General features: G+C 33.3%; 1 protein-coding gene across 1 annotated transcript in view; it reads right to left on the bottom strand.

Moving 5' to 3' along the window:
- Positions 1-18143, bottom strand: part of DEUP1 (deuterosome assembly protein 1) — a 104277-nt gene that overhangs the window by 29309 nt on the left and 56825 nt on the right. The window contains exons 7-9 of the mRNA XM_044666220.1: positions 17747-17852; positions 14222-14419; positions 12606-12692 (exon numbers count right to left, since the gene is read on the bottom strand). Coding sequence (XP_044522155.1) covers positions 12606-12692; positions 14222-14419; positions 17747-17852 — 391 coding nt within the window. The remainder of the gene's footprint in view (positions 1-12605; positions 12693-14221; positions 14420-17746; positions 17853-18143) is intronic.

Here is an 18143-nt window from a genome sequence, read left to right as displayed (position 1 = left end):
TAGTGTATATGAATAACAGAGTACGGCAGTTGCCTGTTGAATGTTCCTTTGCTATATAAATTCACATAGCATAAGAGTGATGGACACAGAAAATCTGATAGATTGTTAGTTGTAAAGTTATGCTATCTAATCATAATTTGTGGTGATTTAGAGATGGCTGGAACACACCCTTGCCTCAAGCTAACTGCCAGTCTTTTTCAACCAAGCTTCTAGAAAAAAGTTATCTGTATCTGTTATCTATGTACAGCCAACCCTTTTCTCTCACTTTTTCAGTCTTTTGCAGTTTGGCTTAGGTCATCACTCAAGCTACTCTCTCTAAAGGTACCAATGATTTCTTAACTGCCAAAAAGCTATTGGCCTTTTTTCAACCCTCATACTTCTTGACCTTTCTGCAGCATTTGATACTGTTAACCTTCTGTCCTTCTCTATATTCTCTCTTCTCTGAGTTTTATTGACTCTACTTTCTCTTGGTTTTCCTCCTATGCATCTGACTTTTCATTTTCTATTTCCTTTCTGGCTTATCAAACATATTGATGCCCACTAACTGTGTGTGCCAAAAGCTCTGTCCTGAGTCCTCTTCTCTTTCTACATCCTTTCTCTAGATGACCTCATTCCTCCCCATGGATTTAACTAACCCCTCATCCTTCACATAGTCCATCATGCTTGAAAAGTATCTCCTCCCCATTACTGTATCTTAGAATCCATAATTCTCCTAACTTTACTCAAGTTCCATCTTCTATAGGAAATTGCGAGGATCTCTTCCCTCCACAAACCATTTTTATCTTTTTTCTTTAATAGATCTATACATGTACATATAAGATTGTAAATTCTTGGTGATTAAGGACTATTTGACTTTTTATTTTTGTATTCCTAGCAAAATACCTAGAATATAGTAGGAGCTCAATAAATATTTCTTGATTGACTGGTTTATTAAATGTATACTAACATAGCAAATATTTATTTAATATATTCATATAATTCTCAGGATCTCTAATGAGATAAGCTGAATTAAGCTGAATTTTAATGTTTTCAAGCTGCAAGTCCATTAATACACGTCTGAAAAAAATTGTCATTATGAAATGTCTTAAGCTTAATAGAATATTGAAGCTGGAAAGAGACGTCAGAAATCATTCAATTCAATCTCCCTCATTTTCTTTATATATAAACTGAGGCCCAGGGATGTTAAGTGATTTGCCCAAGATGATGTAGTTATCTAGTGTTGTTTTCTGGGTTCCCGGTTTAGCAACTTCTCCATTATGACACACTGCTCATTGTAGCCCTATCATCCATCTGTTTCTATTGAACTCCAGACACCTTAACATAATGCTTAGGGATTTTTTCATGAGGGTTTCTATTTTAGTAGAATGTAAATAAAGAAGTCCTTTGTAGAAGCTATAGGCTTTTGTAATCCTGTCTATAGTAAAGAAATGATTAATTTAAGAAAGATTTAAAGATTGGCTTGAACTATGAGGCATGAATTTCTTTTCAACCCCCCCCCCCCTTTTTGTGTGAAATTTCCTAAGTTTGGATGGTGTTTAGAACAGCAATTCCAAATTTTTTTAGTCTCAGTACCCCAAGGAGTTTTTGTTTGTGTGGATTAATGTTATTTACCAAAATAGAATTTTAATTATTATTATAATAAAAATAATTTTGACTTCATGGACCAGGTCCTGAAAGGATCTTGGGAACATTTTGAGAAGTACTAGTCTAGAAAATCCTTTACCTAAGTATAAACCTCAAGAACCAGCTTGAAACAAAAATGTTGAGAATCTTAGATGATCACCGATATGTGAAGGAACTTCAAGAGCATCAATTCCAATTTCTCATTTTATAGATGAGGAACTGAGGCCTGGAAAAATTAAATGATTTGCTCAAGATCAAACAAGTGGTACTGAGCAGAGCCAGGACTCAACTTTAATTCATCAGTTGTTAAGTATTGAATACATGTGATAGAATTATGAGGGATTAAAACATGAAAAACAATGATCATTCCTGAAACAAATATGAAATATACTAGGAATACAGATGTAAACAAATAGTTATGAAATCGGCTAGAAATATGATTAGGAATAGAGGAGCAATGCAGATAAAGTGCTAGAAAGTTTGGAAATCAAGGCCAGAACATCTAGGTTATTGGGATCCAACAGAAATAGTAATACTCGAGGAGGTCCAGTGAATGTAGAAAAGTCTATTTTGATTTATACATTTTTTTTGTTTCTATATACATCTAAATATTGTCAATTGAGAAGCAACATAAAGACAAATACCATTAGAAATATATTCAATCTAAAATTTTGGTTTTTTTTTCCAATTTTCTATCATAGAGGCCTTAGACTCTACTATTGTAATTGTGATATGAGTAACTTGTTGCAGGCATTCAGAAAATTCTTAATTAGTTTTCTATTTTCATCTGTAGCAAATTAACCTTGAGAGTTCTCTCTCTGATGTGAAACTTCTGAAAAATGAATAATTTGGGGGAGCTCATACACTTCCATGCGTAGGAAATGGTTTTTCCAATAGAAATGAAATTTCACTAAAAGTATTATTTCTAATTGTGAGAATCAAGCTTTTAGGACCTCAGTGACTGGTTATCTTTCATAATTATGTTCAATACCTTGGTCTTGAACTAGTAAGAATTAAATGTAGAAGTCTTGGGACACTAGGTATAGGGATGAATCAACTAACAAAAGAGGCGAGAACAGTCAGATTATTGATAGGATGTCAAGAAAAAGAAACCAAAGGGAAAAAGCAATATACTAAAATAAGAAACAAAGGTGGGATTATAAGACTTTTCTAAAGACATAATAAAATTTTGTAGGAACATTACTAAAGTCACTTTAAAAAAATTCACACAGCAAATAAATGACAGAGTTTAAACTAAAATTGATGAGAAAAGGTAGATGATGGCAGAAGCTGGGCCAAGAGAGGTGTCAGAACAAGAGAAGGGTCAAGGGAACCTAGAAAATGCTAAGATCAATTTAAACTGATTTTTTTTGGTAAGATTCAGCATGTCTTTTGCTCTTTTTTACATAGGATTTTTGTTTGCTGGATGTGCTTATTTTTGATTTCTTAAAGTGGCTATGCTGTCGACTGATGGAACTAGCACAATATTTCTAACTTCCCATTTTTAAAATAGGGCAAAGTTTCTTTTCACAAAATTATAGTACATCTGCTGCAATATGAAGATTTTTATATAAGATTTGTCCTTCATAAAGAAGTTTGTGTTGAAAGATCTGATTTGAGAATGCCTTTGCAAAATCTAGTAATTACAATAAGGTACCCACCAATATTAATTTATTATAGTACCTTTTAATCTGTTGTTCAATTGTAAGAAAAAGCTTTGTCTATAATTTTTTTTAATCTGTGGTTCTTTGACTTAGTCTTTATTATGGTAATTAAAAATGAAGATGACAGTGAATTAATGATGATGATTAAAAATCAGAATATTTTCAGTATTCATAAATGATGCTAAACAAAACCAGAAAGGGTAAAACAGGAATACATGTATTGCAAAGTCTCAGAGGTATAAGGAACTTCAGAGGCTATCCAACACAATCTATACCTGAAAAAGAATCCCCTCCATATCTGGTCATCCCACCTTTGCTTGATGGTCACCACTGAGGAGAAGCTCAATATCCCCTGAAGCAGTTCATTCCATTTTTGGATAGTTTCTAATTCTGCCCTCTGGTGCCAAGCAGAACAAGTCTCATCCCTTTTCCAAATGACTGCACTTTGAATACTTGAAGACACCTACCACGTCCTTCTAAGTCTTCTCTTCTCCAGAATAAAAACATCTCCAATTCCTTTAACCAAAAGGCCTGAACTTGAAGCCTTTGTTCATTCTGGTTGCCATCCAGATTTCTGATGTGCTTCTTAAAATGTGGGACTCATTAGCATGAACACAATGCTCTCTCTATTTTCTCATTGTTCCTAGAAGCTATAGTCTCTTAATGCAGCCCTTCAAGATGTCATTAGCTTTTTTGACTTCCATGTCATATGTTCACTCATGTTGAACCTGCAGGTCATTCAAATCTCTAGATCTTCTGGTAAACTACTATCCAATAATACATCAAGTTAGTATTTGTAAAGTTGATTTCTTTAGCCCAAGTGTAAGACTTTAAATTCATCTCTATATAATTCTACCCATTTATATTTAGTCCCAGGCTCTAGGCTATCAAGACCTTTTAGAATCCTAATTGTCATCTAATGAATTAGCTATTATTTCCACTCCACCCCTAGCTTTTTATCATTTGTAAATCTGATAAGTACTATAATTGTTTACATGATTTATGAACCAAAAATCTTCCAAAAGTCCTACTCTGAAGGCTCACTGTGGCATAGAAGTTATCTCGTGTTTGTGATGGCTCTACAAGTAGAACACGAGCTTTGGAAGATTCTGGCATGCTGGAATGGTTTTCATTTTGGTCCCAGCAACTAATTATCTACTGCTTGAGGACCAGCCTAGCTGAGTATTGAGAAGTTCCATCACTGGTAGATTGGCTGTGGCAATTCAGGAAACAAGGGAATCTTTAATTTAATTTAATGGTCTTTAATCTCCTGCAATAATGTTGACATGAAGGTGGGATGGGGTAGAGAAGTTGCTAAGAATAATATAATTTATAACCTAAAAACATTCATTTAGCTATTGGTACACTAAAAAGATGAGATCCTCATCCAATAACTAAGAAGTGAATTATAATACTGGGAAATTGAATCATATTAATATTTACATTTTTGCAATAAAAGAAATCCAAATATATATGTGCATATATATACATATGCATATGTATATACACACACATATAGTTTGCAGCTAAATAGAAGAATGGTTCATAGATTCTCTTTGGAGAAGCAAATAAAGGAACTAGAAGTCTTAAGGTTTTACTCTGGCCAAAGGCAACTAAAGACCTTATTTCCTAGGATACACAATCATCTCATTTTGTAGTACTCATAATTAGCTTAAGTAAAATAGACCATGATGAAAATAACAGCAGCTTATGCACCAATATCTGAGGCAGCGGATGAGGAAGCAGAAATATTCCTCAAAGAATTTATTCTAGTTCTAAAGCTGTGATACTGTGATGCAATAAGCCTACACATTAAATTATACTTTAATATTCAGGGATTTTCATGCAAAGTGAGCATGGGATAGATGACAAAATACATTGGAAAACAGGACTCGGAACTAAGAAGCAAAAGAGGACAGAACTATGCAAACTACAAGGAAGTCTTGAAAGGCTTTGGTCAAGTCTTACAGATGTGAGATGCTTAGTTAAGGTCAATGGAGATCAGCTGGTGATCTTGTAACTTACAATAAGGCAGGGACATTCTCTTCCATGTGGCTGAGTCATATTGAAGTCAGATGGCCTGCTGGATATGGAATCGAGAGGACTTGTTTTGGGATCTTGCCTCAGACATTTAATAGTTAAGTGATACTGTACAAATCACAACTTCTTTTAGCCTTCACTTCCTGATCTATAAAATGGGTATGAGTGCCTTTCTCATAAAGGCCATTGTATTAAATGAAATAATATATGAAAAATGCTTTGAAAACCCTAAGGCGCTATGTAAATGTAAGCTTTCTTAAGAAGAGAATATAGGATGATGCTAGATAATTCAAGTATAACGTCATACAAAAGAAGATTGACTATGTATTTTTAAAAATTCAGTTTTATTTTATTTTCAGTTTCAAATTCTCTTCCTCACTCTTACCCCTTCCCCAACCTGTTGAGAAGGCAAGAAAAACAAAACCCGTTAAAAATATGTATAGTCATGCAAAACAAATCCCTGAATTAAACATGTCCAAAGGGGGAAAAAAAGAAGAAAATATGCCTTAGAGATCAACTATATCATAAACTGGGAAAGACTAGTTACAATATAGGAGTCATTTTTCATTTGGCCATCTCTATACACACAGTCTCTGAACTTGGTGGAAAAGATCAAACTTTATTTCAAATTAAAAGAATGAGGATTTGAAGAAATGGAATATAGTTAAAATAGCTCTGAGCTTAAATGACAGGAAAATGAATAAAAGAGAAGATACTGCCATAGGCTATCATTGTTTCCTACAGAAGGTTAGCTGATGTAAAGAAAGAGCCACAATGAGGAGGCCAAGATAGCCTAAGAAAGTCTCAGTAAATTTCTGAGCTTTGCACTATTAGGACATAGAATCATAGACCCAGAGCTAGAAGGCACCTTAGAGGGCATGTAGTCCAGCTCTTTCATTTTACAAATGAGGCGTGAAGCGTTAAGGTCTAGAGGAATTATGCGATTTGCTCAAGGTTAAACAGGTAATAAGGAGTAGGGATAGCAGTTTAACACTGGTCTTTGACTCCAAATCCAGTTAAATAGAAGGCAACACTGACTTAGAAATATGAATTCATTTGTAAAACCTTATGGAGAGGACTGATGGAAGATTATGAGAAATGATGGCTCATAAAACTAAAGCAAGTGGTATTACGAAGAATTTGCCAAAGCTTAGCATAATGCATAAGATATATTAGTGGAAGTGCATCAACAAGCAGATAAAAATGGAAAAGTTGTTTTGATATTTCTATAACAAAATATTTTCTTTATCAGTTACAGTGAAACTATCATATTTGGATATGTCTGAATGAAGAAGTGTAAGTCACACTAAAGACTGAAGAAGAGTTGAACTTGACCAAGTCTAACACTGGGAGATCTGTGCTGGAGACAACACTATTACGAATCAAACAGCAAGCATTTATTGTTTTTATTAAGCACCAATCTAAGGCCAAGTTAAAAGGGGAAAGAGGTCCAGACCTCAAAGAGTTTATATACCAAAGTACTGTGGAATAAGTAAATGTTATATTTAAAGGGAAGTTACCAAATAACTAGAAAAAATCATGGATGGTACTACTATAAAAAGGTGATAAATATCAATAAATTTTAATATTAATAAGTAGTACTTTTGTAGTGCCTTCAAAGTTTGCAAAACACTTGGCATATGTTTACCTTCTTACCAAAATAAAATATTTCAATGAATGAGCTATGTATCTATTGTTGGCATCCTTGATGAAAGCATGAGAAAAGAACAAGTCAGGCTTTCACAAATTATATTCTGTAACCAGACCATTTGATTGAAAGGTACAGAAAATACAAAATCCCACTCCTTTTTGTTCATAGACTATTCAAAGCATTTGAGCCAGTAGAGCAAAATACAGCCTGTAAAGTTCCCCTTCAGCAGGATTCCTTGTTATGTTGAGAATAAACAAGATTCTTTTGTAGATATAAAAACCGAGATAATCTTGTTCTGGCTATTAAGATAAAGCAAGGCAGAAAACAGGGAGACATATGCTCACTGAAGGAGGATGTCCAACACAAAATCCAAATAGAAGATTCCCTATAATAAGACTGTTCATATTTGCAGATGACATTGTGATATTTGTATGAAGCCTGAAAGTACTCAAAAACTTCTAATGTTATTTATAGGTCCCTTAAGAGCTTAACCCAACAATTCACACATGAAAAACTAAATGAATGAGGGTGGACCATTGTCCAGATTAAAATATGCAGGTAGGTATGATAAGCATCTCATTTTATGTAAATATACAATTTATATATATATATATACACATATATATGCATGCACATATCTACAACATGCACATATACCCATGTAGTGGGTCTCAATTAGTATAATTTTAAGTGTTAAATTATTAAATTTAAAGTAAATTTTAATTTACTAAAGTTTAATCTTTGATAAGCACATATTACTGCTATGACTTTTGGGACACCCAGTATATATGTAGATGTGGTTTTGCATATATGTGTTTTTGTATATGTGTATACAGATGCATGTATATATTTATGTATTTTAGAAATATAAATATAAATCTTGGACAGATACTACAGATTGGCAAAGAACTGAATCAAGAATTATATAAGAAGTGAAAAAGTTGTATTACATTTAGAAAATCAGATAGCATTTTCAATGATCCCTAAGCCTCTCCCTGAAACAAAATCCATTTTTAACATGAATGTTCTTCCAATGATGCTATATGCCTGTGATTCATGCAATACTACAATCTCTGCAGAATCAAATTTGTATGTACTCCAAAGGACAACGAAAAGATCTATGGTAGGCAAAACTAGACTACAAAATATTACCTGTGATGAATTCCCTACAAGAAGCAATATAAAAGATATAATCAAAGAGATGTGTGAATGGTAAAGGAGTGGGGATAACTGATGGGCAGTCTGATTGGTATCTAATCAGATATCTAATTAGTATATAAACTAGTATCTAAAGATTTTTAAGACATTGAAAGAATACTCTCTTGCAAGTTGGATGGAACCTTACCTCCCCAGAAGATTTATGGGAGAGCATATAAGAGTCATACAGGATGAGAAAGATGGTAGAGTTTGATCTGTATCACAGAGAAACCTATTTCCTTGAGATTACACATGCACTGATTATGATTACTCTGACAAGATCATAGACTTGGAGCTTAAAATAAGAGCTTTAGAGATCATTCAGTCAATAACCTTATTTTACTAATGAGTAATTTGAGACCCAGAGAGCTTGCATAACTTAAACAAGGTCATACAAATAATATTAAGTATTAATTAATAGACAAACAAATTAAGTATTAGATTTCAACTCTAGTATTCTTTCCATAATACCATGTTGCCTTTCAAAGTAATGAAGGAGACATGAAAATACATTTCAGTTTCCTTGAGAACATAATTGGTCTGTAATCAGCTATTTTATCCTTGACCTTGAATTGTTCTCTAGTTATTTATTAATATATATGTATATATATATATATATACATATATATATTTGTGAACTGGATGTAATAATGTGAGAACATGCAGAAATAAATATATCAGTATTTCTGAAAATTTCTTTTTAAGGTCCATGGGCTCTATTTTTTTTTAATATTTCATTACAATTAAAAAAAAAACACTCCAAAATGGCTTTTCATGCAAAGTGTTAGTACCAAAATAATTTTAGTCCATTAGCTGATTTCTTTAAAATGGCAAGGAAATGTCTTTGTTCCAGAAATGTCAAAAAATGAACTCAACATTTATTAATTAAGACTAGCTAGGGGGAAGACCAGTTTGAAAAAGAAACTGAATAAAATTTTAACTTTTAAAGAAAGAGAAATGCAACTTTATGGGTGACAAAATGTTGCCTAGCAAATGTCCATACAGAACTAATTCTAATAAATAATTTGTAACTAGTATTATAAGTATATTTTATATCCTGAGTTCAAATCTGACCTCAGACACTTCCTAGCTGTGTGACCCTGGGCAAGTCACTTATCCCCCATTACCTAGCCCTTACCGCTCTCTTTTGCCTTGGACCTGAAATGTAGAATTAATTCTAAGACAGAAAGTAAAGTTTTTTTTTTTCTGAAAACAAGTATACCTATATCAATTATTAGCATGTAAATGTTATGTATTTAACAGAAGTAAAGTTGCCTGAAAGCAATTTATATTCTTAAGTTGATTAGCCCTTGGCATCCCTTGGCCTCTTACCATGTTATTAATTTGCTTAGTAAATTTTTTATTGTTAGTGTAACTGTAAACCAATCTAGCTTCTGCCTAAATTACTGCAAACTGTGAATTCATAGGATCTGAGTTAATGAGCTTTTATTCTATCTTTCTTAAATAATGAAAAGTATAGATACAGAGCCATAGTAAAGGATCCTGGTATCATGAACTTGACTTTGTTGTCTGTCAATGGTGGGGAAGGAAAGCCAGGAGATTCTCTACTTGTAGTGAAATTTATGCACAACAGCTTCAGTAACTGAATTCTGTGGGGTCATTGCTTCTATTACTTTTCTAGACATCGCTCTGGGACATGAAGTAAAACTTGATTGGTGACTAGCTACATCTCTAAAGTCTGCACTTAGCAGCTAAGAGCCTAGTGGCTCACAACTGTGTGCAATGCTGCACAGTTTCCCTATGAGGGGGGTTTGGGTAGTTTTCATTCCTCTCCTCAAATCTGCAGAGGGTCACAGACACTTGAGCAGAATAGTTTTCAAAGGTACTTATTAACATTATATATAGTTAGAGAAAAATGGCCTACCTTGGAATCAGTAACGTCACTTGTCTAGAACCAGAAAAATATGACATAATTATTATCTTAATAATAGCCCACTATCACATATCTTAGATGACCTAAGAATAACTACAAAATACTTCTTTATCTCTCATTTCTACAGGAGTTGAAATTTCCAACAATAATGTTTAATTATTTAGTCTTTTCTATTTAATAATTCCAATTATTTCACAAAGAACTAAATACCAAATTCAGTATGATTTTTAACACAGAAAAGAACTTAAAGAATTTTAAACTTGTATTCAACTATTCTCATTTAGGGATAAGAGAGAAATGAAATAGAGAACCTTTCCTTTCAAGGAGTTTACACGATCTAGTTGGAAAGACAAAACTATTATGAGTAATACAACAGTGAATAGTATAATATAAATTATAGTTACATGCCAAGTTTCAAGAGACAGGAGGATATGAGACTTAATAGTTCCCCCCCAGTCTCTTGAATGACAAGGATAATGTCCATTAATCATTTTAATTTATGTGATCTTTGATAACTGGTGATATCAATCAATTAAATCTATCAACAAGTGTACTTCATCATAAATTCTGTCATAGGCATGGTGGGTTGATACAAAAGTATTAAACATGTTCCCCCTGATTTCTACCCTTAGTGATCTTTCAAACATAACAGAGGGACAAAGATAGATACCTGTAAAATGATAATTAGAGAAAAATACAAGACTGCATGTAATTCAGCACTAAATTAATTAGTGCAGATTCCTAGAGGAGTTCACAGAAAGGAGAAGTAAGTATGGGCTTTATAAATACATCCTAGATTTCATGATGGAGGTTATATTCCACCTTGGTTCTAAGGAGAGTTAAGATTTAGATAGAAGGGTGAAAAGATACCAAAAAAGCAAAGGCATGGAGAGTTAGGTACATGTTCAGGACATTCAGAAAACCAATCAAACTAAATCAAAGGGTCTGTGTTTCAGAATGGAGGAAAATAGGCCTAAATGTGTTGATTGAAGTCAGGTTCCTGAGACTTGAGAAAAATGCCTTCAGAGTTTGGGGATCCAGAGTTGGATCTTGATCAGAGGATTAAAATGATATGTCACACGTTTAAGAAAGATTAGCTTTGTAAGGTTAGAAAGAAAGGCTCAAGGAGGAAAGTAAAGAAACTAAGTAGGGAGCTCTTGTGGTAACTCAGTTGTAAACAATAAAGGTCTAAATTAGGTTGATAATAATATGGAGAGGAGAGCACAAATGTAATAACATCTTGCAGCTGTTTAGTTTTTCATTACTTTCAAAGCCCTTTCACACACATTACTTCATTTGCTACTCACAATAATTATAATAGTTATGACGAGTAGATATGATCTCCTTTTTTTTTACAAAATAGGAAATTAGTCTGAGAAAAGTTAAAAGTGACTGTCCCAAAGTCATATAGTTGGAACCCAGGTCTTTTGATTCTCAGCTCAATGCTCTTTCTAGCTGGAAAGGGGAGCTGATTTAGGCTGGGAAGAAAATTAGTTCAGCAAGGACTATGTTATAATGTGTCAATGGACTTCCAATGAGAATTGTCCCATTGACAAGCTGGAGATGTGAATCTAGAATTTAAGTGATAGGTAAATATTGGAGGCATAAGACTCTGGACTCATTGACAGAGAGGTGATCAATGGAATCCTGCCTAGATCTCTGTTCTCTGAGGAAGAAAGTAAAGAGAAAGATAAGCAAAGACTCAAGAATTAAACCTTAATAATAATAGTTTACATTTATGTATAGTAGTGCTTTATAGTCAAAATATTGCTTTGGCATATACATCCCTCATTTGACATTCATAGAAATCCCATCGAGTAGTCTGAGTCTTGGTGGAATAGTCATGTAGCAGAAGGAAGAGGAAGTAAAAAAAAGAAACAAAAAAGAATAATTGGAGAATAGTGAAGACCTGCTAGAGTGAAGTGTTACAGAAATCAAAGGTGGCAAGTTCCCAAGAAGCCAAATTAAGACTGCTTGCTTTTGTTGGGATTATAGTGCAGACTTACCAAGTAGATGTACATTTCTAGTACATATCTTTGGTAGGACTTAAATTAACTAATAATTAATTGCTACTTATTCAGTAATGATGCATACTATAAAATATTGCAAATGAAAATTTCTCACTTTTATATCAGAGAGGCTTGCTTTATTGGGTTTCAAGATCAAGAACAAGACTTTTAGTAGATAGCAGTAAATGAAATTTTAAGTTCTGAGTGGACTTCGTTGTTGTAGAAACCTTAAAGAACTCTACAGTTCTGTTCTTGGACCTTCTGGCACTTCTGGTCTGATAAACCCAGTCTTGGAAGAGAATAAGGAAGATGGAGGCAAGGGAGATTTTCCTCTCCATGACTGGAAAACATGAGACTCTAGCTTAGGGGAAAAGTTATTTCAACAGTGGTTAAGACTCAAAAGTACAAAAGTATTTGCAACCTTAATCATCTCTTCAGATAACTTATAACTCTGAAGGATGTTTTCAGGCAGATACATATAATTACAATGAATAATTGCCATAAGTGTGGCACATTTAATCAATTACCAGGTATCTTCCAGGCTCCAAATCTCCCATCATTCCTTTCAGATGTGTATTTTCAGATCTGACAGCTTTATATCTCATATCTGACAACTGAAACAAGATGAATATACTTGTTATAGTTTTCCTGTTACATTTTTAACAAATTTTCCCTGTGCCCTACTTTTAGAATTTCATAGGCTTCCACTTTAGCCTCCATTCCTATGGATTAATTCTATAGTGAAAACCCAATATTCACAAGAATCTTGCCTATTACTCTTCTAGTTCAAACTTTCTATACCTCACCTCTCTTTTCTAACAAATGTGAATCATGGAAAAGCACAGTGATATAGTGGAAAAGACAATTAGTTTGAAAAAAAGACGACACGGGTCCAAATCCTGGCCTTGTTATTTTGTTACTGGTGTGAAATAGGGTTAGTCTTTCTTCCTCTCAGGTGTGAAATGAGTGTTAGCTTAAAATTCTTATAAAGTTTCTTCCTACTTTAATCTTATGGTCTAATAAAATTATCTTGCTCCTCAAGCTCTTTTTTGACTTTTTACCAACTACATAATTCCTAACTTCAAAGTTCTTCATTAACTTTTTAGTAAAATCTAACCATACAAAATTTTAAACAATTCTTCTGACCTTTCTGCAATTATTTCCTTCTTGCTTTCTTTTAGGATTTTGTTCCTCAATTTGAATTATCTTTAATAAATGGTACTAAATTTAGGGCAATGACTATTCTAGTTACCTGCTAGATTTCCCTCAAAATATGTCATGATATCTTCTGTATGGCTTTCCACAGTATTGGACTGCTTCACTAAAATCTATATCAAAGCAAATAATATGTTCTTTTTGTGTTTACAAAGAATAGTACTCTTACAGATAATTGATTATGTTACTAATAACATGACCCTTCTTCATATTTCAATTTCTTCTTTGGAATGTGTCATGTTTTCCCAATTTGCTCACACCTTGACAATTATAGCATGGGTGATCCTTGAGTTGCCAAATTTGAGGGGAAAAGTAGAAAAAACAGCTTTCATTATGTACCTCCAAACTTAAAGGCAAAAAGGAACAGAACAGACCTCAACATTAGTAAATTGCATTTGGTAGTTATTTGCTATAACATTAACAGTTAAATGTAGAATATTAATAGTGGGATTAAGTTATCTGATTTCCTCTAGCATCATGTTGTATACTCATTGGGTCTTAGATAAATCATATCTAATTTTTGCATTTAAAACATTTTTAGCTAAGCAAAACAAAATAAAAAACACTCTAAAGCAGAAAGGGGAAAAATAACCTAACAAAAATCTAATTGGATTATTTTAAAAGTCACGAGTTTTCATTTAAAAAAAGTGGATATAAAAATGAAATAGTAAGCCTTTGAACACAGCCACAGGAGGTAAACAAAGAATTATCAGAAAACACTTCATATTTGTAGATTTAATTCAGTTGTTTTGTACTTTTTTATGTTTCAAGATCTATTTTGACTATCTGGCATTATTTGACAAAGCTTTCATATGAGGGTGGTACTATTAGAATTAATAGTGCAAAATTAAATGTCTTTATTAGTTAATAATGAATTCTAATATTGATAATGGAGAATGACAAAGAAAGACCACATCATTTTGCATACCTGTTGTTTGGCTAACATTTTTTCTTTTATCTCTAATTCCATTTTTAACTGTTTTTCCAGAAGAGCAGCTTTCTTCATGACAGTTGCTATAGTGATCTCCTTCTGATGAAGCTCTTCTGTCAGGTCAGAGATTTCACTCCTCATTCTTTCATTTTCAGAACCGGGGGGCTGTTCTTCTGGATAAAGATGGTTTCTCATCTGCAGCAGATGTATTCAAGAAAAGAAAAAAATACAATGTGCCATATTTGTAACTAAATGCATTACATTGATTTTCACGTTTGCATTCCAATAAACTAGACTTAAGCATATGTTAAACAGAGTGTATACATAATTGAAAAGAATTGCCTACATTTAAAGATTATATTATAAGGTGTAGAGTACATGCAATTCTCAATTATCTAGATGTTGATCTTCTGAATAAAAATTTTTTACTCTGAACTTATTTTCCTCTGGTCCCTAACATTCCACTTCCACTCCTCCCTTAGCATACATAGGATATACCCCTGTACTCTTTCTATTTATGTCTTGGGATACCCTGCTGTCCAGTCCCTTGGCCGTCTTGTTTTCCCCTCTATATTAGGAAATTTACCAACAACACTATGGTTTTGCATTATTGGATTATATAATCCAAGTCTCTGGACCAACAATACTTTTGTCAGTACTAGTCCAACTTCAGAAAATTCCAAATACAGTCAGAGTAAAGGAAAGAATGAAGAGGCTAAAAGAAAGCTTTTTTTTTTTTAACTTCTGAGAGGTAGGGATGCAGAAAGGAGGAAGGAGAACAAGCATTTATTAAACTTTTACCATGTTCCAGGCACTGTGTTAAATACTTTAGAAAATACTATCTTGTTTTTATGAGGGGAGAAGTCCCATAAAAAGAAGCTGAGCGAAAGGTGATGAAACTGCAAAAAAAAAAAAAAAAAAACCCCACCATTTAATTAAACTTCATTACTTTCTTTGGATTCATGAAAGGTAATGATACCTCTTCTCAATAGAAAATATACATGAAAAAATAATCAATAGGACTCAGAAAATAAAAAAGCTCTCCCATGGTCATTTCTTGCTGCTCATGAAAGATGTAAAAAGAAATAATAGAGAAGGTAGATGACTAATTTTTATTATTTACTTCACAGGTAAAAATATTACATTTGAATTTGAATTTACCTTACTACATTTGTTTTTTAAATTAAATGCTCAAGCTATAAAATGAAATACACTATTATAAAAAGTATCAAACTATTTGTATTATTCTCATAACACAGAGATCTTAAAGTAGCATCCTTTAGTGAAAAATTAACTTTCTAAATAAGATTAATATACTTGAGCTCCAAATGACTTTAGACCTCTTTGAAAATGTTTATTTCAGAATGAAATAACTTGTATCGGTTGTATTTTGAGAATTGAGATTAGGAATAAAACCGTATAGAAAGCTTTTATTGGTTTGACTACAAGAGAATACAAATTAACTAGTAGTTACTTCATAAAAGATAGAGCTATTTTAATATAATCCATTTGTTACCTTTCCTGCCTACCACTGTATTATTTAGTATTCTTCAAAAGACTATAAAGAATTTTGGAACTCAAAATCTTTGCCTCAATACAAATAGTGCCATATCAATAGAATCTTATATTGTTTTAAGTTTTATTTTCCTACTTAATTCCATGAAAGTAAGAAAAAAGTTAACCACACCTGAATTTGCATCATTTGCCTTTACCATATGACATTTTATGGTATATCAGCCATATTTAAAATTTTTAATTGTCACATTTTGAAAGAACAGTAAATTTCTTGACATTTAACTCTTTAAGGAATCAAAACTGGAAGTGACCCAAGGGATAATGGAGAGATATATAGTTGATGGAAATGGGCAGTGGCATATCACCGACAATGACTTTTGCCCAAAAATAGCATAAAAGATACTTTTTAGAAAATCATAGAATTTCAGATTGTAGGGAATCTCAGAGGCTGTCCAATCAAACACACCTGGAAATATTAAATCAAATCAAGAAAATTGAAAATCTGTCAAGTTCATAATCCTGTAGTTTGAAGAACTGATCAATTTGACTGCTACCAGTCTTGCAACATGTCTCTTGTCATAACTCTTCAAAGACTTCCACTAAAGCTTAGCATTAATATTCGCCATTTTTGTTTGTATGTTTTTGCACCATGAGATGCAATGGAGTTTAGGGTTCTAAACCACAGAATTAAGAGATTAGTCCAAGACTCCTACTTAAAAGGTGAAAGATGTTGATATGACTTGGAAAGGCCTCCACAACCCAGATTGCAACTCTTCTCCAACCTAGTATTTTAAGAGTCACTGAGGTCAAAAAAGTCATTATCTTGCAGCCATCCTGGAAATGTACTTCTCTGCCTATAGTAAGGCTGTTCTCTGATAACAGATATACCATTTACCAGGCTCAATGTTGAAGAGCCTCTCTAGCATAGTAGAAACTGCCATAACTTGTGCTCCAGTGATATAACCTTCAAGAAACCAATGAGGAAGTCTATGAGCAGGACTTGAGTGGAGACCTAGTTCTGATATTAGTGTTAAATCAAAAATATGGCATAATTTTTCAGTTATTTTAAAAACAATGCCAGGTGAAATTATAAAAGATGGCATATTATGCCCTAAATCTTAGTACTGAAGTTCAGAGATTAAGCTGTTGTAAACCCATGTAAAGCTCATCCCTGTTTTACTAATTAATCAATCAATCATTCAAGCATTTATCAAGAGCCTGCTATGTGCCAGGCACTCTACAGGGCACTGGGAATACAAATACAGAAAAGGAGCCAATCCTTCCTCTCCTAGAGTATAGCTCCAGAAGCATTCTGAGTTTGAAGGGGTGGGGAGTATAATAATGGGTGAGACAATATTCACATATACAAAGTATACATAAGTACTATAAATCTAAAAACTACAAGGTGGTCAGGGAGGAAGGGCCTTAGCAACTGAGATTAGGAATGGTTTTCCAAGTGTGAGTTAGGGCTTAAGCTATACCACTCCTGAAAGAAGAGAGCAACTGAGACAAAGGTGTGGAGACAGTGCCTGCCAGGCATTGGAAGTCCACAGAAAAGATAAATGGAGCTAGGAGTTCTAAGTGAAGTTCAGAGAGGGGGACAATTTGGCTAGATCTCAGAGTATGGGTCAGGGAGTAACATATCATGAGGCTAAAAACAAAGTTAATCTTTACTAGAAGGGTAATAAAGAATATCTCTTCCCTTTGGATGACAGCACATCACCTTTGAGTCAATGTTTATATCTATGTCCCATGCCAAGGGCAATGGACTTCCCTGGGTAGACTTCTCTAAAGCTGAGGGATGGGTTGCTAAATATGTGTTTGGTTACTTTTCTGCATATGCCAAAGAGATACACAAAGAAGTGCTACAACAAGACACTTTATGGACTATAATTTGAAGAAACATTGAAAAGTAAAAGGAGTAAAAATGAGCTTCTTTCCCCTTTCAATCCAAGGGAGAGATACATCTCGATATATCTTAAAAATTCAGCTAATTATTTTTCGTACCTTATTCAATTCCTTTTCCTGATTTGCCTGGTCAGGTGTCAAGGGGAACAGCTCTTTCCTTTTTCTTTCTGATTCTTTGATGATATGTGAATAGGATGGCTCAATCCTTCAAATTAAAATCAAATAACAACTAAAAGTGAAACAATTTGACAAAGAGTTATTATTATATTTGCTTCAAAGCAGCCTATATCAATGGAATCGCAGTCCAATGAAGCAAAATGAGGTCAAAATAGACAAATTACTTAGATGGAAAGGGTGATATCATAAGTAAATTAACTGAGCATGGAAAAATTTACCTGTCAGATCTATTGATATGGGAACTTTTTATGACCAAACGGGATATAGAGAGGATCATGAGAAATTAAATAAATGGGTTTGCATTCACAAAATTAAATTT

The sequence above is a fragment of the Gracilinanus agilis genome, chromosome 3, assembly GCF_016433145.1.
Source record: "Gracilinanus agilis isolate LMUSP501 chromosome 3, AgileGrace, whole genome shotgun sequence".
Lineage (NCBI taxonomy): Eukaryota > Metazoa > Chordata > Mammalia > Didelphimorphia > Didelphidae > Gracilinanus > Gracilinanus agilis.
This window is presented reverse-complemented; position numbering and strand designations above follow the sequence as displayed.